Genomic DNA, 23,938 nt, shown 5'->3' with positions numbered 1-23,938 from the left:
GGCATCCTTGGTGATATTTAGCGCCCTCTGATTATTTTGCGTATTTGATGGTGCTACATAGCCTTCCCGGTTTGGTGCCTTCTTTTGATAATTACTTACTCAATGTCTCTGATTGATTTTTCATAATTTTTTTTTTGCTGTAATATTATTCAATAGTGTGTAGTGTGATATATTTATATAATAAAATGAGTGCATCATCGCTGTACTCAAAAATATGGTGTGCATATTGTTGATTCAATTATGTTCATCAAACAGTGAACAGATACTTTGTCAGTTATTACACTATATACACAGGTTATATATTTAGTATCTGCATGTTTTGTTCACCATAACGAACCACTAAGTTGGTATTATGAGTCAAAAAGTAACGAGGAGTGACCGCCGTGTACCAGCCAGCCACTCACTCCCTCCCTCAACACCTCATTCGCCCACATTCTCCTCCCACCATACTGTTTTTGCTTTTATTCACTATATACAGACGTTATATATAAGTATCTACATTCGTGTTCACCATAACGAACCACTAAGTTGGCATGCTGAGTGGCAGTGCCAGTGGCAGCCCGCCACTGACTGCTACTTCCTCCCTCCCTCAAGTCACCTGACTTACCCACATTCTCCTCCCACCATACTGTTTTTGCTTTTATTCACTATATACAGACGTTATACATAAGTATCTACATTCGTGTTCACCATAACGAACCACTAAGCTGGTATGCTGAGTGGCAGTGGCAGCCAGTGGCAGCCTGCCCCTGGTTGCCACTCCCTCCCTCACCTCACCTCACCTGACTTGGCATCATTCTCCACCCACCATACTGTTTTTGCTTTTATATACAGACGTTATATATAGGTATTTACATGTTCACCATAACTGTACATCTAAGCTTGTATGGTGAGTAAAGGCACAAAGACGTAGCTACTCACAAAGTCAGTTGATGGCTACCGACCTCAAGGCCAGGCGCACTAATATTTCTCCTCCAACAATACTGTTTGTGGTGTTATTATGCTATATACACACATTATATATAAATATCTACCCGTTTTATTCACCATACCTGTACAAGTAAACTGGTATGGTGCCCAAAGACCATAGTGGCCATCAGGAAACATGATAAATCGTGGAGACGACGCCACCGCCCTCACCAAAATGGCGGCTCGCAACCTACTCCTCTTGCTGTTTATACCCTCTATACACACGTTATATATAAGTATCTACATTTGTGTTCACCATAGCGAACCACTAAGCTGGTATGGTGAGTGCACTCAATAAAAGGTGGCCACACACAGTCAGAAGACAACGCCACTACCCTCCCCTCCCACAGCATTACTCCTCCCAACATGGAGCACAGCGCTAAATATCACCACAATCCTGTTATTATCAGAACCCTGGTCAGTTTTATCAGTCAGGGGTCTTCTGTAATAATATCATCGCTACATAATTGCATGAACAAGTATATTATGGCATTTTTAGGCGATGCTGTGGTCACAAGCTGAACAGCAGTGCTGTGAGCTCATGCTGCGTTCGTCACTTGGTAGCTCACTCAATACTGAGGCCCCTAACACCCGGGAATTTGACCCACGATTTAAAAAAAAAATGGAGTCTGTTTACAAGAGCCCTGATGAAGGTGTGGTGAACCCTTTGTATCAGCGGGCCATTTAAATCTTGCGTAGTACTCCAGAACATCATATGATGCGATGCGCAATTTACTGCAAGTCGGTCAAAGCATCATATGATGCGATGTGCAATTTAAGGGTTAATAAAAAGCATGACCATGAGAAGAAGTACCAGTATTGGTTAGGGGTCATCTCCAAAGCAGTTTCAAGGAGATACTCATCAATGCTATCCAAAATATTAGGAGAGCCAAAATAAAAATACCCAACCATATCTTTCCTATAAAATCTCTGTGGCTAGATCCTAGAAACAGTAAATTTGTTACACAGAATTTTCCAGATCCAAAACCATACTGTCTGTCTGTTATTATATAGTTTTTCTCCAGGGGTTCTACCCATTTAGTTTTAATTATTTTTTCCAATATTGTGACTATTACACTTGTCAATGATATACATGTATATATTGAATGGGATCTTCCCTGCTGCCACTGTTGTAGAGTGCTGCTGCTGCCTCTAATATCAACTGGGAGTCTGAAATAGGTAGCATAGTGGGACAGGTCTATATATGATGGTCTGTTGAAGTGGAATGCTGAGCTCAGGTGCACATTCTCTCAGGACCCATGGTAAAACTCCACCTGGGCCAAATGCGCTGTTCTTACTTAGCTCCTTTAGCCTTTTTTTCATTTCATATCTAGACACCTCTATGAAATGTGAGAAATCGATAAAGAATTTGGATAAAGAAAGAGAGCTAGGAGTGGTTCTAGATAGAAAACTATCACCTGAGGACCACATAAAGAATATTGTGTGAGGAGCCTATGCTATACTTTCTAACTTAAATTTTTTTTTTAAACACTTGGATGGCAAGATACTAAAGATATTGTTCACAACTTTTGTTAGACCAAAGCTGGAATGGTGTGGGGGTTTTCTTTTTTGCTTTCACGACTGCAATGCATACGTCGCCAATGTACATGTGGCAGACGCTTCACGAAACTGTCAGAATTAGCAGAATAGAAAATACGAGAGCAACCGTACAGGGCCTGGGAGCAAGGTCGAGTTAGAGTCCTTGAGGGTCTCTTCTCAGACTAGCCTCACCTGTTCCTGCTCCACGTTGATCGTTGGAATCTCCTCAATGATGTAACACTTTAAGGGACTCCTAGGGTCCTCATCACATTTATAGTTTAGTGAATTAGGCAATTCGGTGTTGAAGACACCTAGAGCTGAAGGCTTGAGTAATATTGGCAGTATTCAGAAGTGGTTCAATGCAAACACCACTTAAAGCTTAACAGTAGTTTAGTAGTTTTAGTTTTAGTAGTAGTAGTAGTAACAGTAGTTTTATACCTATAATAGGTTAAGTAACAATTGTAATTACGAAGCTATAAGAGTCTTATCATAAGATACTAACAAGGTTAGGTAAGGTCGGTGTTTTCTATGAAGCTTTTTAAGGGTATCTATTATGTTTAGTATGTCACCTATGCACTTATTTAATAAGTCAATATTAACTATACGAATTTGCAAGAACGGGTTGCACACACACAGTACTCCGCGAGTGTGTGATATGCTGCGAAACAGCCAACGGGGCAGAGTGGCACCGTGCACTCCATGCACCAGATGCTGATGCATCTTCGCTTTTGTGATCTGTGTGTAGTGTTCCTGCATACTATGCACACACGTTTACCCTTCTCCTGTGATGCTGTGCCTGGCATATACTTCAGCATGTGTACCTCGAAGTTCTCATTACCCCGCAATCTGTCTGGAGCTGTGTATGGCATTGTTGCTTGCACCTTGCACGGTACTACGGACTCCTGCCTGCCATACTTTACTAGCAGCTGTGACACAACACTGGCACTGAAGGTACATGTAGACAGTGAAGAGCAGAGGTGCCATAGGCACAATCAGAGAACACTGTATAAACATCAGAGGTCCGCAGTTGTTCAACGTCCTCCCAGCGACTATAATAAATATTGCCGGAACAACCGTGGACATCTTCAAGAGAAAACTGGACTGTTTTCTAAGAGAAGTTCCGGATCAGCTGGGCTGTGGTGGGTATGTGGGCCTGCGGCCCACTCCAAGGAACAGCCTAGTGGACCAAACTTTCACAAGTCAAGCCTGGCCTCGGGCCAGGCTTGGGGAGTAAAAGAACTCCTAGAACCCCATCAAGCAGACGGTTTCCTGCCGGACTTCACTAAGTACATATTGAAGCAGTTGAGCACTGCAACATCCTTGAGGTGGAAGAAGAACTTTTTCGTCCACTTCACAGACCTGCGCACGCACTCCACACCACCAAGCATCATGTCACATTTATCGACGAGGCGCATGTTCACGTTATAGTCTATGACACAGTCCGGCTTATACATGGGGTTGCGCATATAAAAATGGACCTTCCCACTGTTCAACATGGCACCGGTGTGAATCGTCGTCAGCATATTCACCTCGTGTCTGTCCTCCCACCGCACTGACAGAATATTGTCACACTTGCGCAGCTGGCACTCGCCCACGGATATACCTATACCGAACACTGGCATTTCCTTCCTGAGGACCTTCACAGTGCTACATATGCTGGTGTTGTGGGGAAGGACGTATCTGGTCAACAGGGGGCTGGTGTAATAGTTGTCAGTGAACAGTATATGCCCCCTGTTCAGCACTGGTTCCATCAGGGTTTTTACGACACTGCCAGAGAACCCATGTTCATCTTGAGCTGGTATGTCGACGTCTGTACCAGAATACAAGATCATGTCCAGGACGATACCAGTCTCACAGTCGCACAGCATGAAAAACTTTAGTCAAAAACGGTGCCGCTTGGAAGGGATGTACGGCTTGAAAGCCAGTCTGCCCTTGAACACTACAAGCAACTCGTTGATAACGACATTCTGTCCAGGTACAAAATAATCCCTGAAGTTCCCTCGCAGGTCGCTGAATACCTTGCGTACCTTCCACAGTCTGTCGCGTCTGTCCGCATTTGCATTGTTCTCGAAATGCAGGCGCCTGAGAATCAAGTGGAACTTATCCCGCGACATATACCGGTTGAAGACGGGTGATGCAACAAGTTTGTCTTTGTTCCAATAGTCCTGGACGACAGCTTTCTCGGAGTGTTTCATCATCATGCATAGAGCCAGAAACACGTACATCTCGTCGATTGTCGTTGCCTTCCATCGCGTGAGGCGTAAGGCAGGTAATATGCCGCTGTTTATGAGGGTGTGGGCGTACATGTTTGTCTCGGTCACAAGATGCCTCATGAAGACATTGTCAAAATATGCCTGGAAATATTCCATGTCCGCCATATCATCACCGTTATACGGGAATAAAGCTGTAACAACAACATCGGTATCATCAAACGTTGGTATTTGAGGGACAGATGTGGTGCAATCCTCCCACACAAGTACACCAGGGAGTTTGATGTCGGCACCAACACCACCACGAGCACCAAAACCACGGCTACGTCGTTTGCTGCTGCTTCTGGAGCTGCGTGAGGGTATGCTTGGCGCTGAGGCAGATTTTCTTACCGTAGGCCTACCACAATCACCTGATGTTGAGGGCCCACTGTCGTCATGCTGTGAGACATGCTGTCACATGCCTCGACGTGTTGCTGAGGCAGCAAAGCCCCGCCTGGTACCACCCTCGCTGCTAGTACTCGGGTCGTCCACACTACTCGTATCGGAGCCAATGTCACTGAAGCCCGAGAAAGATTTGTCACATGTATTGTCACTGAATAAACTAGCATCTGGGGACATACATGATGGTGGTGGTGATAACGGTGTTGACCCAGGGCGGCGAGACAGGCCGGGTGAGGAGCGTATACCATATGCACTCGCCACATCATCCACTTGCGTCTTTCCCTCACTCGTATCAGACCTCTGTGTCAGATCTTTCTCTGGATCATAGTCCAGGTCATCATCCATAGCATCGTCGTCGTACAAAATATCGCGAATCTCCTCCTCAGAGAGTCGTTTTCCATGACCGCGGGTCACTGTGGAGCGGGAGCTCGTTGACGATGCATCAGACATGGTTGCTGCTTGGGAAGTAGGGCTCTCCATGGCTATGGGGCATGCTGGGAATTTTTTTTCAAGATGGCGGACTATCACTGGGGCCCCCAGCCAACCATTCCATACCCGCGTCACCGCACGTCACTTTTAAATCGAACGTGAAAAATACAAATACCCGGAGGCGCGTAGTGCACCCCAAGCGTGGGCCAGCAGGTGCGTTGCACAGTTAAAGGGTTAAATATTCCAAAACTAAAAGATAGAAGAAAAAGAGGCAATATGATCACTACGTACAAAATATTAATGGGAATTGATAAAATTTATAGGCAAAAATTCCTGAGACCTGGAACTTCAAGAACAAGAGGTCATAGATTTAAACTAACTAAACAAAGGTGCCAAAGAAAATTTAATTTTTTAGAAGTGAATAAGAAAATTCACTTTCGCAAACAAGTGGGGTAGATGGTTGGAACAAGTTAGGTGAGAAGGTGGTGGAGAACAAAAGCGTCAGTAATTTCAAATTGTTATATGACAGAGTGCTTGGAAGACGGGACATCATGAGCATAGCTCTCATCCTGTAACTACACTTAGGTAATTATATAGTTTATAGGTTGTGTGGGGTCTATGTTCTCCTATTCCACATTCCTTAACATGGCATTTGTTCACATTAAATTCCATTTGCCAAGTGGTGCTGATACACTTATTTTGTTCAGGTCTTCTTGAAGGGCATGACAAACATGAATTTATGATTTCTGCCAGTACAATAGTCAGTTCTGCACATGTGGAGCACAGTGACTTAGAAAGGAAAATTATTATTATTAATAATTATATATCCTCCCCAATGCAATGGAATAGTATAGGAAACACTTATTTAAGACATTCACTGGTTGAAAATATATATAGAAACAGCAGTGTTAAATGTTGAAAACAGTCTGGAACTCTATAAGACATACAAATGACCAATTTTGGGATAGGAGTTTTGTGTGAAACATTATTGGAACTAAGGGAGTGCACACAGAGTGGAGAGCGGCAGCAAGTTGTCCACTCAGGTGGCGAATACTCCAGTGTCCAGTAGACATCAATGCGACGCTTGGGTGGTCTTCTACAGTAATGATAAGTGCATTAACTGTACTAGTGCTTTTTTTCTTTGTTAGTTTAGGGATAGGAATTTTAGGAATGTGTGTTTGTAGAACCCTGTGTGTCTTGTGTTATTTTGGGCTCATTCTCCCACTTTAAGGAGTACTGTAACACGTGGTTTAAACTCCATCAACCTTGGTCCACGTTAGTAAAGTGATTAAGTGTAGAGACCTTATATTGTAAAAATCCATGCTACATTTGTATATTACCAAGAGAGTCTACAGTAAAATAACGACTAAGCCCAGATTTGTGTGGGACCAATAGTCAATTCATCCATCATGTTTATGTTTGGTGAAGAGTATCACTCAATCTCAACAATCCAGTAACGTAATCGTGTGCTCCCATAGTTAATAGGTGTAGAATAATCCAGAGTTGGTCAATAAAACCCATGTGTAAAGATTTAACCCACTGTGCACTTATTGTCCAACTTAGACTAAGAATACTTGACCCTTCCACAATTATCACATACGATATACAGAGCACCACTTGGTTTCCGAACCCCTTGGGGACGAGACCCGTCGGTTAACATGTAAGTTCGTATACGAGAAATGGAGGAAAAAATAATGTGAAAAAATCTAGGGAAACAAATCGACAGGTTCATAGCGTAAATGCGTGACCGTATTTTGTTTGTACTCACCAATAATTGAAGTCCTGATCCGCTTATGTTGATGAAGCATAGTTATTTACATGGAAGAGGTGGTGGTGGATGTTGATGGTGTTGGATTGACTGAAGTTGTTGGGTTGACTGGGTCAACATGCGATGAGTCAGGTGCAGGTGATGCAATGCGAGCTTTCTTGGAAGCCATTGCAAAAGACTCTGTAATTGACATTTGTTTCATTCCCTTGGCTCTTGTTTTTAAAAACTTCATATACATATTGTACAGATTCATCATGTCCTTAGTTTCAAACTCGCTGTAACTCGTGTCCATAAATGCCAGAATGTATTCAAAATTTTGCTGAACTTTTTCCATATCATATTTTTCCTTTAACGTTTCTTCATCCTCTTCCTCTTCCTCTCCATCTTCTTCATTGCACTCGTCTGGCTTTTTTGCTGTACATACTAATTCTATAATTTCATCATTAGTCATGTTTCGATTGTTTGGGGCTTCTTCATCAAAATCTATTCATCTATGTCATCTTCGATTGTTTCAGTCACCAGTTCTGCTCTAATCTCAGGGGACTTAATCCCCTTGACATAGGCTAGGAGTTCCTCTCTTAATTTTTTCTTCTCGCTAACTTTCTTCACCGCAAATCCTTCAAAATCTGCCTCGTCATCTTCCTCAGGAAACAGACTTGACACGGGCCAAAGTTTTTTCCAACCATTTCTTAGTGTTGTCTGCTTTACCTCATCCCACGCACTAGCAATAGTCCAGATAGCTGACTTTATTGTGAAGACTTTATAAAAGTCCTTAAGTGTTCCAAGCTAATTGTTAAGACGTCTGGCAAACATTCTCTTGTAGTGGTGTTTAAGGTTCTTAATTATTCCTTGATCCATGGGTTGGATCACTGAGGTTGTATTGGGTGGCAAGAACGTTCCAATAATATTGCCATTTATAAGCTCATCACCTCGTGGATGCGTTGAACTGTTATCTAGCAGCAGTACAACTTTGCTGTTTTGCGGGAGACCAACACTTTTCGGGTACTCCTTCACCTCGGGTACAAAGTTCTTATTAAACCACTCGACAAATATTACTCGAGACATCCACGCACTTGGCTGGTCCTTATAAATCACAGGGAGGCACCTGGCTGACTTTAAAGCCCTGGGGTTTTTACTAATTCCAATCACAAGTAACTTTAATTTGTGCGTGCCAGCTGCATTTGCACAGCACAACAAAGAAATTCTATGTTTGTTCTGTTTATAACCACCTGAAGGATCGTCCTCACCACTATGAGCCATCGTTTCTGTGGGAAGCATACGCCAGTACAAACCTGTCTCATCAGCATTATAAATTTGCTCTGGAGATAAATTTTGTTCCTGCACCATCTCCACAAATTTACTCACATACTCATCAGCACCAACAATATCAGCAGATTGTCTTTCACCATGCACTTTAATAAACCTAATGCCATGACGGGTTTTAAAACTTCTGAGCCAACCATCACTGTATACACACTTTTGAGTAATTTTCATTGCTTGGTGAAATTCACGAGCCTTTTCCACGAGGAGCCAGCCTGCCACTGGCTTCTTCGTCACTTCACGTCTCTGTTTGTACCACTCCCACACTGCGTTATCAACACTCTCCACTTTTGCTTTACTTACTACCTTTCTATTTCGTATTGCTTTATCACTTTCACTTCTAGAGAAATAGTCAAAAATGATAGGTTTAGCCTTAAGAAGATCAAAAACAGTACTTTTACTAATGCCATACTCAGCGCACACGACACTTCTCGGGACACCGCTTTCCACCTTCTTAATTATTTCAACTTTCTTTTCAAATGTCATCACTGACCTCTTTCTTTTACGTAACCCGCTTGTAGATGCTTTCACTGACACAATGCGTGCATTTGGAGCCGACATGGTGCACGGATGTTCCTTGATTGTGCTGATATGTAAAACAAAGTCACGGAATGAACACTCCAGTCTCGTGACAAATTCAAACAATGGGAACAATAGGCCGTGAGTCTGTGACGTCATAGGGTAGCCGGCGGCGCCCGACACGGTCAGTGAGCAAACTAAACCATCACCCACCCCCCCATCCACCCACCACGGGCCGGCACGACGCTTGGCTGACCGCTTCCTTACCCGAGCCTGCCTGCCTGCCTCCTTCCCAGTCTGCCTGCCTGCCTGTCTGCCTGTGCCTGCCAGCCTGTGCCTGCCAGCCTGTGCCTGCCAGCTTGCCTTTCCCTCCCTAATTCTCACTACTTCCGTTCCTTCCTGCCTACCTCCTAGCATCTCTCCCTACCTCCCCCTCCCTCTTAGCATCTCTCCCTACCTCCTAACATCTCTCCCTACCTCCCCCTCCCTCTTAGCATCTCTCCCTACCTCCCCCTCCCTCTTAGCATCTCTCCCTACCTCCTAACATCTCTCCCTACCTCCCCCTCCCTCTTAGCATCTCTCCCTACCTCCCCCTCCCTCTTAGCATCTCTCCCTACCTCCTAACATCTCTCCCTACCTCCCCCTCCCTCCTAGCATCTCTCCCTACCTCCCCCTCCCTCCTAGCATCTCTCTCCCCCTCCCTTTCTGACTAATTATCCCCCTCTCTCACTGATTCTCCCCACCCCCTCTCATACTGCCTCCCACCTAAGCTCCATCGTCCATCCACCCACCAGTCAGCCATCAATGACGCAATGCGTCCATTTGGAGCCGACATGGTGCACAGATGTTTCTTGATTGTGCAGATATGTAAAACAAAAGCACAGAATGAACATTCCAGCCTTATGGCAATTCAAAATACTGTAATAGGAATAATAGGCTGTGAATCTGTGAAGTCACAGTGGGCACCCTGGACCATCTCCCACCCACCACCAGAAGCCGGCGTGACGCTTGGCGGACCCCTTCCTACCCGAACTTTGTTCGGGTAGCATGACTCCCCAACCCCAATCGGGAAACTGGAAGTTTCGGATAACTAAAGTTCGGAAACCAAGTGGTGCTCTGTATACGTTTGTTTCCTTCCATTATTCGTAAGAAAGTAAGGACGGGTTTTGTTAGTCATACTCTTGGGTATGACTTACAAGCAACCCTGCTGCTGCAAATGTTACCAAAAAATATTATCAAATATTATTACCAAAAAAAATTATATAACAAAAAATATTATAATATAAACATATCCCATACTCTGGGATATGTTTATAAAAAATATTGACCTTGCTGTGGATATGTTAATCTGTCAGTAATATTAACTAACTCTAATATTAACTCTAGAATAGCTAATACAAAGAATGTATGTAAATATTACGTAATTTGTATTAGTAAATAAAGTACTGTAATATTACTTTTTGTTGTAAATACATCTAGCTTAACCAAATATTCTTTCCACAGGATAACAAGCCAGAGGAATGTTCAGTGTGTTATAACGATTATGACGACAATCAGCTACGGCCTCGCACACTGCCGTGCGGCCACACATTCTGCTCCCAGTGTATTGACAATGCTATCAAGAATGGTCAGCTGACCTGCCCTAGCTGCCGTGGCCAGCACGCTGCCACAGCTGCTACTCAGTTCCCAATTAGCTATGCTGTGGAGGCTTTTGTTGGGAAACTCAAAAATATCCAGCAAACACAAGAGAAAACTGTACCAGCAAAAAAGAAGTTTCGTTCCATGTTGCAGGAGCAGAAGAGCAGCATTAGCAGCCTCATTACTAGCTGTGAAGAGGTACTGTCCCAGCTGGGGGAGTACCGGGGGCAGCTGGGGGACTGGAAGACTCATCACCTCCAGCTCCAGGACAGACTCTATGCTCTGGTAGAGCAGAACAAGTCAGCAATGAAGCTCTTGGAACTGGAGGATACCAGTGTGGTGGATATGACAACACAAGGAGAGGAAGGGAAGACTCAGCTGCAGGCCATGTTGGGGAACCTCGACACAGTCAACACCCTACAGGAGGTTGACACAACCATAGACACAGCTGATGAGTGCAGCACGAAAATAAAAGATTGGCTGGAGAAGTGCCAGGAACTCTTCCCAGATGTCAAGACTGTCCACACCTCAGTGAAGGTACGCTGCTGAAGGTCACATTGTTCTCACCCAACTGAGTGTAGTATTGCCTCTATATAAACACTTTTGACATGGAGACACATCAAGATGAGAGTTGACTTTATAGATAGGAAACTTTTTGCTCTAACACCTGAAACATTTTTATAAATAAAGTCAACTGTCATCTTGGTGTTTCTCTACACTGTGGTCAGTGTAGAGAAACACCATTACTTATAGTTTTCAGTTACTTTACTCAGAGCCTGATGCTTCATTATAGTCCAGTTACTTTACTCAGAGCCTGATGCTTCATTATAGTCCAGTTACTTTACTCAGAGCCTGATGCTTCATTATAGTCCAGTTACTTTACTCAGAGCCTGATGCTTCATATAGTCCAGTTACTTTACTCAGAGCCTGATGCTTCATTATAGTCCAGTTACTTTACTCAGAGCCTGATGCTTCATTATAGTCCAGGTTCCACCATTAATGTTTGTGTTGGTAATGACAGGTGCAGGAGACCATCAGGGAGGCCCTGGAGATGATGACCACAGAGACAGGTGCTGCAGCTGACCCTGTACACCCGGGAGACTTAGCCTCCACCATTAATGTTTGTGTTGGTAATGACAGGTGCAGGAGACCATCAGGGAGGCCCTGGAGATGATGACAACAGAGACAGGTGCCACAGCTGACCCCGTACACCTGGGAGACTCAGCCTCCACCATTAATGTTTGTGTTGGTAATGACAGGTGCAGGAGACCATCAGGGAGGCCCTGGAGATGATGACCACAGAGACAGGTGCCACAGCTGACCCCGTACACCTGGGAGACTCAGCCTCTACCATTAATGTTTGTGTTGGTAATGACAGGTGCAGGAGACCATCAGGGAGGCCCTGGAGATGACAACCACGGAGATAGGTGCCACAGCTAACCCCGTACACCTGGGAGACTCAGCCTCCACCATTAATGTTTGTGTTGGTAATGACAGGTGCAGGAGACCATCAGGGAGGCCCTGGAGATGACGACCATGGAGATAGGTGCCACAGCTGACCCTGTACACCTGGGAGACTCAGCCTCCAGCATCATGGATAAAGTTCAGGAAATCACTGGAGAGATCCCCCAGAAGCAATTAACAGTAAGTTTTTTATTTGCTCTCATAGGTCATATCACAAGATAAAGAGTTGAGTTTTGAGGAGAGGAAGCCTGTTCTTAGGTTTATCGGGGGTTCCCCAAGGTCAACTACTGAATTTCCTTAACATACAATCCACAATAGTTGCCTAACTCCTGGATAAATATTTACTGGTTGGTGAACAGAGGCAACAGGTGAAAGGCAACAGGAAGCATGTTAACCATTTCCGGCCTGCATGGTGATTGAACCCGCGATCCTGGCCCCCCTCACAGAGGCGCAGAGAGCGGGAGACACTCCACCAACCTTTCCAAAAAAGTATACCTGGTTGATACCTGGTTGATGGGGTTCTGGGAGTTGTTCTACTCCCCAAGCCCGGCCCGAAGCCAGGCTTGACTTGAGAGAGTTTGGTCCACTAGGCTGTTGCTTGGAGCGGCCCGCAGGCCCACATATCCACCACAGCCCAGTTGATCTAGCACTCCTTAGGAGAAACAATCTAGTTTCCACTTGAAGATGTGTATGGTTGTTCCGGCAATATTTCTTATGCTCGCTGGGAGGACGTTGAATCCAGTAAGACAGCGAACCAAATCAGACCACTGCTGGGTACGAAGGAAGTGAAGCCTTAAAATTGCCAACGAACTCCACAACAATGCCAGCACCAACCCCATGCCAGTAGAGGGTTGGGGGGGGGGGGCTGGAGCTACAGGTCCAGCACCAACCCCCTACCAGTAGAGGGAGGGGGGCTGGAGCTACAGGTCCAGCACCAACACACTGGCAGTAGAAGAGGGGGGCAGGAGCTACAGGTCCAGCACCAAACCCCTGCCAGTAGAAGGAAGGCTGGAGCTACAGGTCCAGCACCAATCCCCTGCCAGTAGAGGGGGGGCTGGAGCAACAGGTACAACACCAAGCCCCTGCCAGTAGAAGGGGGGATGAAACTACTGGTCCAGCACCAATTCCCACTGCCAGTAGAGAGGGGCTGGAGCCATAGGTCCAGCACCCACCCCCTGCCAGTAGAAGGGGGGCTGGAGCTATAGGTCCAGCACCAACCCACTGCCAGGAAAGGAGGCTGGAGCTACAGGTCCAGCACCAACCCACAGCCAGGAAAGGAATCTGGAGCTACAGGTCCAGCACCAACCCCCTGCCAGTAGAGGGGGGGGGGCTGGAGCTACACATCCAGCACCAACCCCCTACCAGTAGAGGGGGGCTGGAGCTACAGGTCCAGCACCAACCCCCTACCAGTAGAGGGGGGGGGCTGTAGCTACAGGTACAACTCCAACCCCCTGCCAGTAGAGGGGGGGCTGGAGCTACTGGTCCAGCACCAACTCCCCCTGCCAGTAGAGGGGGGGCTGGAGCTACAGGTCCAGCACCATCCCCCTGTCAGTAGAGTGGGGCTGGAGGTACAGGTCCAGCACCAACCCCCTGCCAGTAGAGGGGAGGGGGGGCTGGAGCTACAGGTACAGCACCATCCCCCGGCCAGTAGAGGGGGGGGCTGGAGGTACAGGTACAACACCAACCCCCTGCCAGTAAAGGGGGGCTGGAGCTACTGGTCCTGCGTCGACCCCCTGCCAGTAGAAGAGGGGCAGGAACTATAGGTCCAGCACCAACCCCCGGCCAGTAGAAGGATAGCTGAAGCTACAGGTCCAGCACCAACCCCCGGCCAGTAGAAGGATAGCTGGAGCTACTGGTCCAGCACCAACCCCTTGCCAGTAGTGTGGGGCTGGAGCTACAGGTCCAGCACCAACCCCCTGCCAATAGGGCAGGGCTGGAGCTACAAGTCCAACACCAACCCCCTGCAAGTAGAGGAGGGCTGGAGCTACCGGTCCAGCACCCCCCCCCCCCATCCTGCCAGTAGAGGGGGCTGGAGCTACAGATCCCGCACCAACCCCCTGCCAGTAGAGGGGTCTGGAGCTACAAGTCCAACACCAACCCCCCTGCCAGTAGAGGGAGGCTGGAGCTACAGGTGCAGCACCAACCCCCTGCCAGTAGAGGGGGGCTGTAGCTACAGGTCCAGCACCAACCCCCTGCCAATAGAGCAGGCTGGGGCTACAGATCCAGGACCAACCCCCTGCCTGTAGAGGGGGGGGGGCTAGAGCTACATGTCCAGCACCAACCCCCTGCCAGTAGAGGGGGAGGGGCTGGACTTTACAGGTCCAGCACCAACTCCCTTCTAGTAGAGGAGGGCTGGAGCTACAGGTCCAGCAACAACCCCCTGCCAGTAGAGGGGCTGCAGTTACTGGTCCAGAACCAACCCCCTGCCAGTAGAGGGGGGCTGGAGCTACAGATCCAACACCAACCCCTTGCCAGTAGAGCCAGTAGAGAGGGGCTGGAGCTGCAGGTCCAGCATCAACCTCCTGTCAGTAGAGGGGGGTTGGAGTTACAAATCCAGCACCAACACCCCTGCCAGTAGAGGGGGGCTGGAGCTGCAGGTCCAGCATCAACCTCCTGTCAGTAGAGGGGGGTTGGAGTTACAAATCCAGCACCAACACCCCTGCCAGTAGAGGGGGGCTGGAGCTACAGGTCCAGCATAAACCCCCTGAGAGTAGAGGGGGCTGGAACTATTGGTCCAGCACCATCCCCTTGAGAGTAGAGGGGGCTGGAGCTACAGGTTCAGCACCAACCCCCCTGCCAGTAGAGGGGGGCTAAAGTTACAGGTCCACCACAACCCCCTTCCAGTTGAAGGGGGCTGGAGCTACATGTCCAGCACCAACCCCCTGTCAGTAGAGTGGGGGGGGGGGGGCGAGCTGGAGCTACAGGTCCAGCACCAGCCCTTCTGCCAGTAGGGGGGGCTGGTGCTACAGGTCCAGCATAATGGGGCTGTCACTGACCACAGGTGATAATGGGGCTGACGCTGACCACAGGTGATAATGGGGCTGACACTGACCACAGGTCATAATGGGGCTGACACTGACCACAGGTCATAATGGGGCTGACACTGACCACAGGTGATAATGGGGCTGACAATGACCACAGGTGATAATGGGGCTGACACTGTCCACAGGTGATAATGGGGCTGACACTGACCACAGGTGATAATGGGGCTGACACTGTCCACAGGTGATAATGGGGCTGACACTGACCACAGGTGATAATGGGGCTGACACTGTCCACAGGTGATAATGGGGCTGACACTGACCACAGGTGATAATGGGGCTGACACTGTCCACAGGTGATAATGGGGCTGACACTGACCACAGGTGATAATGGGGCTGACAATGACCACAGGTGATAATGGGGCTGACACTGTCCACAGGTGATAATGGGGCTGACACTGACCACAGGTGATAATGGGGCTGACACTGTCCACAGGTGATAATGGGCTGACACTGACCACAGGTGATAATGGGGCTGACACTGTCCACAGGTTGAGGACCTCCGCAGGAAGAGGGAGCCCGTCAAGAGGCTGGTGGAGGCTGGCCGGGTGTTGGCCGTCCAGGAAGACCAAGATGGCCGCCGCTCCGCCAGGATAACTCTACAAGACGGACAGCTGTACCTCCACTCACTCCTGCGTCAGCCCACGCCCGCCGACGCTCACACCCTCCAGGTTACTTTATTACACCCACTAGTCTTACTGACATTACTGATTTACTGAGTTTTGATAACTAATATGATAACATTTTGTTGTACAGTTATCAGCATGATTTATTTCATTTTCTGCAGGAGAGTGAGGTTGTGGGCGTGCTGGACCCCTCCTGCACCCTGGCGTTCCTTGACCTCGGGTGGGCGGGGTCAACAAGAGGGCGGGTCACCATCCGGCTGACCCCTGACACTCCGCTGGCCAGACAGTTTGTGTTGTTGTGTACGGGCCAGCGGGGCCACACCTACCGCAACACTAAACTGTTGGAGGTGGGGAACAAGGGTCGGCCGTGGGAGTGTGTGATTGGCGGAGACTACGAGAGTAATGATGGTAAGGGAGGAGCCCCACTGCTGCCTGACCTCCAGGAGCAGTACCGGAGGTCAGGCCGGGCAGGAGCTGTGTTGTGCTGGTGGGTGTCGGAGAGTCCCAGGTGTGCCCAGTTCATCATCACCACCAGGGACGACCAGGTTTACCAGTGGCCAAATGTCTTCGGTGATGTGGTGAGTGGCCTGGATGTGGTGAGGGCGGCAGTCAACCACAGTGACATTACGGAGGTGACTGTGGTGTTGTGCTGCCACTCTAGTTCACTGTACCACCACCATCACTACTGTGGTGTTGTGCTGCCACTCTAGTTCACTGTACCACCACCATCACTACTGTGGTGTTGTGCTGCCACTCTAGTTCACTGTACCATCACCATCACTACTGTGGTGTTGTGCTGTCACTCTAGTTCACTATCACCACTACTGTGGTGTTGTGCTGCCACTCTAGTTCACTGTACCACCACTACTGTGGTGCTGTACTGCCACTCTGGTTCACTGTACCATCACCATCACTACTGTGCTGTTGTGCTGCCACTCTAGTTCACTGTACCATCACCATCACTACTGTGGTGTTGTGCTGCCACTCTAGTTCACTGTACCACCATCATCACTACTGTGGTGTTGTGCTGCCACTCTAGTTCACTGTACCACCACCATCACTACTGTGGTGTTGTGCTGCCACTCTAGTTCACTGTACCACCACCATCACTACTGTGGTGTTGTGCTGCCACTCTAGTTCACTGTACCACCACCATCACTACTGTGGTGTTGTGCTGCCACTCTAGTTCACTGTACCACCATCATCACTACTGTGGTGTTGTGCTGCCACTCTAGTTCACTGTACCACCACCATCACTATTGTGGTGTTGTGCTGCCACTCTAGTTCACTGTACCACCACCATCACTACTGTGGTGTTGTGCTGCCACTCTAGTTCACTGTACCACCACCATCACTACTGTGGTGTTGTGCTGCCACTCTAGTTCACTGTACCACCACCATCACTACTGTGGTGTTGTGCTGCCACTCTAGTTCACTGTACCACCACCATCACTACTGTGGTGTTGTGCTGCCACTCTAGTTCACTGTACCACCACCATCACTACTGTGGTGTTGTGCTGCCACTCTAGTTCACTGTACCATCACTACTGTGGTGTTGTGCTGCCTCTCTAGTTCACTGTACCACCATCTTCACCACCACTCCTGCATCACCCTGAACTGCGTATTTTGATGACAATGTAGTTTAAGGACAGACCTTTATCACTATATCATCATAACTTCACTATCCTTGGTGTTTAACACTTTGGTATCATATACCTGACAATCACGGCTGTATCACCATCAATGCTATATCTTCTCAGTACTGTAACCTATCATTGCTGTATCACTATAGCTTCACTATCACCTCTATATATCACCATCACCTCAGGCCTCACACTTAGGGTCATATACTGACCATGTTAAGTAACAAATTGTTGGTATCACTATGACAGCTGTTGTCACTGTTATATCACCAATAGCTCACTATCACATAACACTATCATTGCTACACCAACATCATTTCACTGTCTCTGCATTATCACCTCACACTGATATTTTTTCCTCCTTACATTCACTGATATATCACTATCATTGCTACAACACCAATACCTTACTGTCACTGCTATATTACCACCATACTATCACAGTTATATCACAATCACTCAGGTGTATTGTGATATTACCATACTGTACCATGGTGTGTTGTGATATTACCATACTGGACCATGGTGTGTTGTGATATTACCATACTGGTCCATGGTGTGTTGTGATATTACCATACTGGACCATGGTGTGTTGTGATATTACCATACTGGTCCATGGTGTGTTATGATATTACCATACTGGTCCATGGTGTGTTGTGATATTGCCATACTGGTCCATGGTGTGTGTTGTGATATTACCATACTGGACCATGGTGTGTTATGATATTACCATACTGGTCCATGGTGTGTTGTGATATTGCCATACTGGTCCATGGTGTGTGTTGTGATATTACCATACTGGACCATGGTGTGTTGTGATATTACCATACTGGACCATGGTGTGTTGTGGTATTACCATACTGGTCCATGGTGTGTTGTGATATTACCATACTGGACTATGGTGTGTTGTGATATTACCATACTGGTCCATGGTGTGTTGTGATATTACCATACTGGTCCATGGTGTGTTGTGATATTACCATACTGGACCATGGTGTGTTGTGGTATTACCGTACTGGTCCATGGTGTGTTGTGATATTACCATACTGGACCATGGTGTGTTGTGATATTACCATACTGGACCATGGTGTGTTGTGGTATTACCATACTGGTCCATGGTGTGTTGTGATATTACCATACTGGACCATGGTGTGTTGTGATATTACCATACTGGTCCATGGTGTGTTGTGATATTACCATACTGGTCCATGGTGTGTTGTGATATTACCATACTGGTCCATGGTGTGTTGTGATATTACCATACTGGTCCATGGTGTGTTGTGATATTACCATACTGGACCATGGTGTGTTGTGATATTACCATACTGGTCCATGGTGTGTTGTGATATTACCATATGGGTGTGAGGTTATGACCACACATACACCAGTATGATCATACTGTAGCTGGTGTATGATGTGCTCAAACTGTATAGTGATGTCTTGGCTGATTAGCCTAGTGTCATAAATATTAATTTATGTAGTTATTCTTTTTTCGACAACACACTAGTATTAAATGTGTATTGCCAATGTATTCCATATATATCTATGTATATTATATATCTGTACTATAAGTCCTTGCCATGTATTTGTGGATATATATTAGAAGTCTAGTGAATAGCAGTAGCCTAATGTCATGTAGCTTGAAAAACATCCGTATATGCTTATATTATGGAATGCTACATAATGCTGTATAGGAAATATTATGTGAACTATGATGGAGAATGTATAAATTTAAGTCTCGGATGTATTACTGTCATGTATACTGTGTAATTTCCCTTTCATTATTGTTCATTACATTGTCCTCTAACATTAAATTAGATTTTGGCACTGTGAGATGCATACCACATAAACATGGTTTTGATACACATGTTTTATATATATATATATATATATATATATATATATATATATATATATATATATATATATATATACTTTATATTGTATTCATGTATACTTATGTATAATGGCTGGCTGGCAGACGTCTTGAAATCCTCCCTTAACCCCTCCTCCCCTCTCCCGCCAGTGTTACCATGTCTTGCCAATATGAATTCTTTGTTCACATATTTTTATATCATGATATAATCTTTAATGTACTGAATTATTGATATGTATTATTATGTAAGGTTGTGTATTATAGTCTTAATTTTGTTGATATATGAATTAAGAGTTCTTGATCGAGATATGTCTGTATATGAGCTTGAGATATTTGAAAGACAGGAGTCAGCTGACTCATAGAGGTGGATACAGTGTCGCTCCCGGCCAGCATGGCTCTGGGCGGTCACTCTTTGATTTTCTCAGTTGATTATTATTATTAACATCTTTATTGACAAAAATAATTACAATTTTGCCTAATCTGAGGATTTTGATAAAGTCTTATTAAAGTGAGGATAATGCTGGTATTCACTGTCATGCAGGACAGAGGGGTCATACATAAGACAATAGGTCTAAACTGTAGGCTGAAGCACATATATATAATGGTTACAATCAATGTTTTAATGTATGGATATGTGAAAACAACTTTCTATTGTGCACTGCCACACAAGAGCAGGGATGGTTCATAAGTGATGCAGCTTAGAAGTGATATAAATAAAAATTGTTCTTCATTCTTTAAAATGGACAAGCAAATTTTGGATAAATTGTTAGGATGTCGTCCAGAACACCTGAGTCAATAAAATATTTACACAGTTGGTGGTACAAGAGGCCAGGAGGTCTAAAGTCCTTTACGGTTTCACATTCATCAATATAGTGTTCTAGTGAATGCATTAAAGGTTTATCACAGAATTTACAATCTGAGTATTCTGGTAGTGGCTCAGCCTCACTAACCTGCCAGATGTGTCTATAGCCAAGGCGAATTCGCGCAATGACTACATCACATTGCCTGATTCGGTTACCGTGCAGACCATACAAATACCTATTATTACAAAACTTGTCATAACTTTTAATACTGCAGCTTTCAGGCCTCTGGGCATTTCTTAGTTCTTCTAAATCTGAAGTAATTTCTTTTTCCGGGGGGAGCCCCGTCGGCTCCCCGGAGCTATCCCAGGCTGATATGCTAATGTCAGACTTTGGCATCAGTCATGTGTATGGAGTTCTTAGGCCTACCGGGGACCACGGCCAGAACCGGGCCCCCTCAGAGAGGCAAGGGGAGCAATGGCCTATAGAAGCCCCCGTGTAGTTGGAAGCATTCTATGTCTGCCATCGACCGGAACAGGCACCCAGAAAGGTAAGCGCCCCAAAACAAACCCCTATTCTGGTTAAAATTGCTACCTAAAACCGAACTAGTGGATAGAACTCCCCAACCGAAAACAAGCAAACTAGTGTGACGTCACACACTGCCGCGCCGCTGTCTGCGCAGCTCCCCCCTCCCCGGGAGGGGGAAGGGGGAGCCCCAGACCCCCCGCGCCGGCTACCCACACCTCAGTTCTTGAGGCTGATGCTATAGGCGATGGTCGTGTGCTCTGGCTCCGGTGTCGCTACTGCACTGTGCTTTGAGTGTGGTGTTAGTTTTGTGGGTGCGAGAGCCAGGAGTTATCTTCAGTACTCGGGCTGCATGCGCCTAGGGCTGCCTTCCCTAGGTGCCCTGTAAGTACTGCCCTTGGGGCTTGGGGCCACCTTCCACAGGCTCCTCGGGGTCTGCCTCTGCTGGTCCGTTTTACCTTTCGGTTTTTCGGCCGCCTGTTGGGCTCTTGGGTGTTCTGTTCTCCCTTGTTACCGGCAGGTAAGAGGCAGTTTGCACTGGTAGGGGCGCAGGGTGCTGCTCAGCTTGTATTTCCCGACATCGCGGCCGGCTCTGTTCCTTGGGGTTCGCTGTCCTCTTGCGGGGTTTTGTTTTTCTTTTTGTTTTTGCCTGGTGGGGGGTTCTGTCATTTTATTCAGTTAGTTTTTGCCCTTCCACTGTTCTCCTCGGTGGCGCCCCCTGCTAGGTCCCCGTGAGTGTACACATCCCTGGGGTTCAGCTTTAGAAGTTTGCTTGGTAGTTTTGGGCGCCGGTTTGCAGCACCCTGCCTGGGACTACCTGAGCGCGAGTCCTCTTAAAGTAAACGCTCAGGACCCTGGGAATCCCCTAGGGGGCGCGTGGGTCCGATGGATGTGACCCCGGAGTCCCCACTCGCTGTGTGCGAGTTTGAGGGTTGCTCGGTCCCCTTGTCTCAGGGTGACCCTCATTGTTTTTGCCTCTGCCACGCTGCCTGTTGGGTCGGTGATACTTTCGACCCTGAGTCCTGTGAGTGTTGCTGCTTGCTTGTGACTCAATTTACCCAATCCTCTGATGATTCTATTCGGGTACAGGCGGCACGTGCGTTGCAGTCTAGGTTTCGTCTGTTGCAACGCGCTCGGTTGGTTGCTTCCCCGGATGCCCCGGAGCTGCCCCGCTTTGCTTTTCGAGACCCGGACTTGGGGGTGGGGGTCGCTTCGATCCTGGTTCAGTCCGCACCTCCTCGTCCTTCCCCCTTCTGTTCGTTCTGGTCCCCCGCCCCTGCTTCCGGCCCCGAAGCGTCTGAGGGTTTCGGGGTCGGAGCAGGGGTTACTTGATCTCGAGACTCGGGCAGCTTCGGGGGTTGCCCCTTCCGGGGGGGCGGCAGAGGCATTCGAGTCTTGTCTCCCGGCCGAAGCTTCAGGGTCTGACCAGTGGGCCCCCCTTCCTCCAGCTTTTCCGGCTGCTCCGTCCTTGTCTTGTGGGGTCGGGGCTTGGGGAGAGGACTCGGCCTCGGGTCCTGTGGTGACGGACCTCGAGGCTGACTTGGGGGCCTTGGGCCCCGCTGGACCCCGCCTGGGTTTTTCTTCCCACTGAGCGGGGCTTATTGTTACAAGGAGTGGGGTTTTCTTTTCCCCCCTCTGCGTACGAGTTGGATTTGGTGTCGGCCCCTCCCCGGGTACGGTTCCGTGTTCCCCCGGGTACGTCGGTTCCGTCCTTCCGGAGGTTTTCGGCTTATCGCATCCAACCTGGTGTGGTGCGAGCGGCCTTTGCAGCTTACCTCCTGCGTGACCCGGATTAAGACCTCGGAAATGGATCCGTCCACGTTCAGGTTTGGGACTTCGTTCCCTTTCTGGCTCCGTTACGAGGTTCCGGAGTCGTCCTGGCTAGCAGACTGCCCCTTGTTTGGTCTGGATTCCTGGCATTCCTTCTGTCGTTCCCGCACGCTGGAGTGGCGGGAAGCTTCCACGGTGCTTCAGGTTTTCCTGGGGGGTGAACTTGAGTACCTGAATGAGTGCTTGTTTGCCCCTGCCCTTCCCCGCGATGTGGGCGTTATTCAGCTCCATGTGCAGGTTCCCTCCCTTTCGGCGGCGCTCGTGGCGGAGGACTTGCGCGCTCGGGGCCTTTTGTGTTCGGCCTTGCGGTTCTTTTCCCTCCTGGAGCTGTCTTCGGATTGGCTCGTGGAGGATGTGGGGACGCTTGGGTCCATCCCGGGGTCCGGCACCTTGTCCTCGGCTGCGCGTTCGTCGGCTGCCTTGTTGAAGCTGTTCACGCCGATTTTGCGGGATGCGGTTTCCCTGTTCTATGCTTCCCGTCTCGCGTGTCGGCAGGCGGTGCTGGGTTCCTCCGTGGAATCTGCTTGGGCTCTGGCTCTTAGGCGTTCTTCACCTTTTTGTCCTCTCCTGTTTGGGGAGTCGACCGTGGCGCAGTTTATTCAGGCTGCGTCGGCGGCTTGTCGTCCGATGTCGGACTTGTTGGCTTTCCGGGGGTCCCGGGGTGGGTCTTCCCGGAAAGGTCGTGCCAGGGCTCGGGGATCCTCTCGTCGTGGTAGGCCTCTGGTGTCAGGTTTGGGGTTGGCTCCTCCTGCGGACCCTCCCTCGTCTGGTCGGCGCGGTGTTCGCGCTGTGCGGGGTTCTGGGTCTCGTAAGGGTCGCCGGCCCTTTCGCGGTTTGCCCCTTTGACGGGGCGATGGGGGGGCGGCTTGCGCTGTTCGCCCGCGCCTGGTCCCACGATTCGTGGGCCTTTCGGGTCGTGTCTCGCGGCCTGCGGTGGCGTTGGGTGGCCCCTCCCCCCTTTGGGGGGTCGGGGCTGGCGGGGCAGGCTTCTTCCCCTGCGCTCTCTCGAGTCGTCTCGGAGTGGGTACGCTTGGGCGTCGTCGAAACGACGTCGTCCCTCAGATGGGTTTCCCGTCTGTTTCCGGTTCCGAAACGGGACTGCGCGGACCTGCGGTTCATTCTGGACTTGTCCCATCTGAACCCCTGGGTTCATTGCCCCTCCTTTCGGATGACTACGCTGTCTCAGGTTCAGCTCCTCTTGGAGCCGGGAGCTTGGATGGTGTCCCTGGACCTCTGGGACGCTTATTGGCATGTCCCGATTCATCCGCGGTTCAGGGACTGGCTCGGTTTTGTAGTGGGG

At 48.2% G+C, this 23,938-nt stretch overlaps 3 protein-coding genes across 7 annotated transcripts in view; 2 read left to right on the top strand and 1 right to left on the bottom strand.

The window, feature by feature from the left end:
* LOC123747839 (uncharacterized) overlaps positions 1-23,938 on the top strand; it is a 236,116-nt gene that overhangs the window by 23,268 nt on the left and 188,910 nt on the right. The window lies entirely within an intron of this gene.
* Positions 8,143-8,850, bottom strand: LOC138352967 (jerky protein homolog). The gene has a single exon (XM_069305629.1). The coding sequence runs from the start codon at positions 8,848-8,850 to the stop codon at positions 8,143-8,145; it is 708 nt and encodes a 235-aa protein (XP_069161730.1).
* On the top strand, positions 12,362-18,103 carry LOC138352834 (uncharacterized). Its single transcript, XM_069305398.1, has 3 exons — positions 12,362-12,477; positions 15,830-16,009; positions 16,126-18,103. The coding sequence occupies exons 1-3, from the start codon at positions 12,370-12,372 to the stop codon at positions 16,672-16,674; spliced, it is 837 nt and encodes a 278-aa protein (XP_069161499.1). The 5' UTR covers positions 12,362-12,369; the 3' UTR covers positions 16,675-18,103.

Source organism: Procambarus clarkii, chromosome 55 (genome assembly GCF_040958095.1).
Source record: "Procambarus clarkii isolate CNS0578487 chromosome 55, FALCON_Pclarkii_2.0, whole genome shotgun sequence".
Lineage (NCBI taxonomy): Eukaryota > Metazoa > Arthropoda > Malacostraca > Decapoda > Cambaridae > Procambarus > Procambarus clarkii.
This window is presented reverse-complemented; position numbering and strand designations above follow the sequence as displayed.

What these genes read in the sequence shown, in the direction of transcription:
- LOC138352834 (XM_069305398.1), top strand. Translation starts at nt 12,370, where the DNA reads ATGGAGATAGGTGCCACAGCTGACCCTGTACACCTGGGAGACTCAGCC. An exon ending in TCCCCCAGAAGCAATTAACA is followed by an intron (nt 12,478 to 15,829) that starts GTAAGTTTTTTA and finishes CACTGTCCACAG; the next exon opens with GTTGAGGACCTCCGCAGGAA. An exon ending in CCGACGCTCACACCCTCCAG is followed by an intron (nt 16,010 to 16,125) that starts GTTACTTTATTA and finishes CATTTTCTGCAG; the next exon opens with GAGAGTGAGGTTGTGGGCGT.
- LOC138352967 (XM_069305629.1), bottom strand. Translation starts at nt 8,850, where the DNA reads ATGAAAATTACTCAAAAGTGTGTATACAGTGATGGTTGGCTCAGAAGT.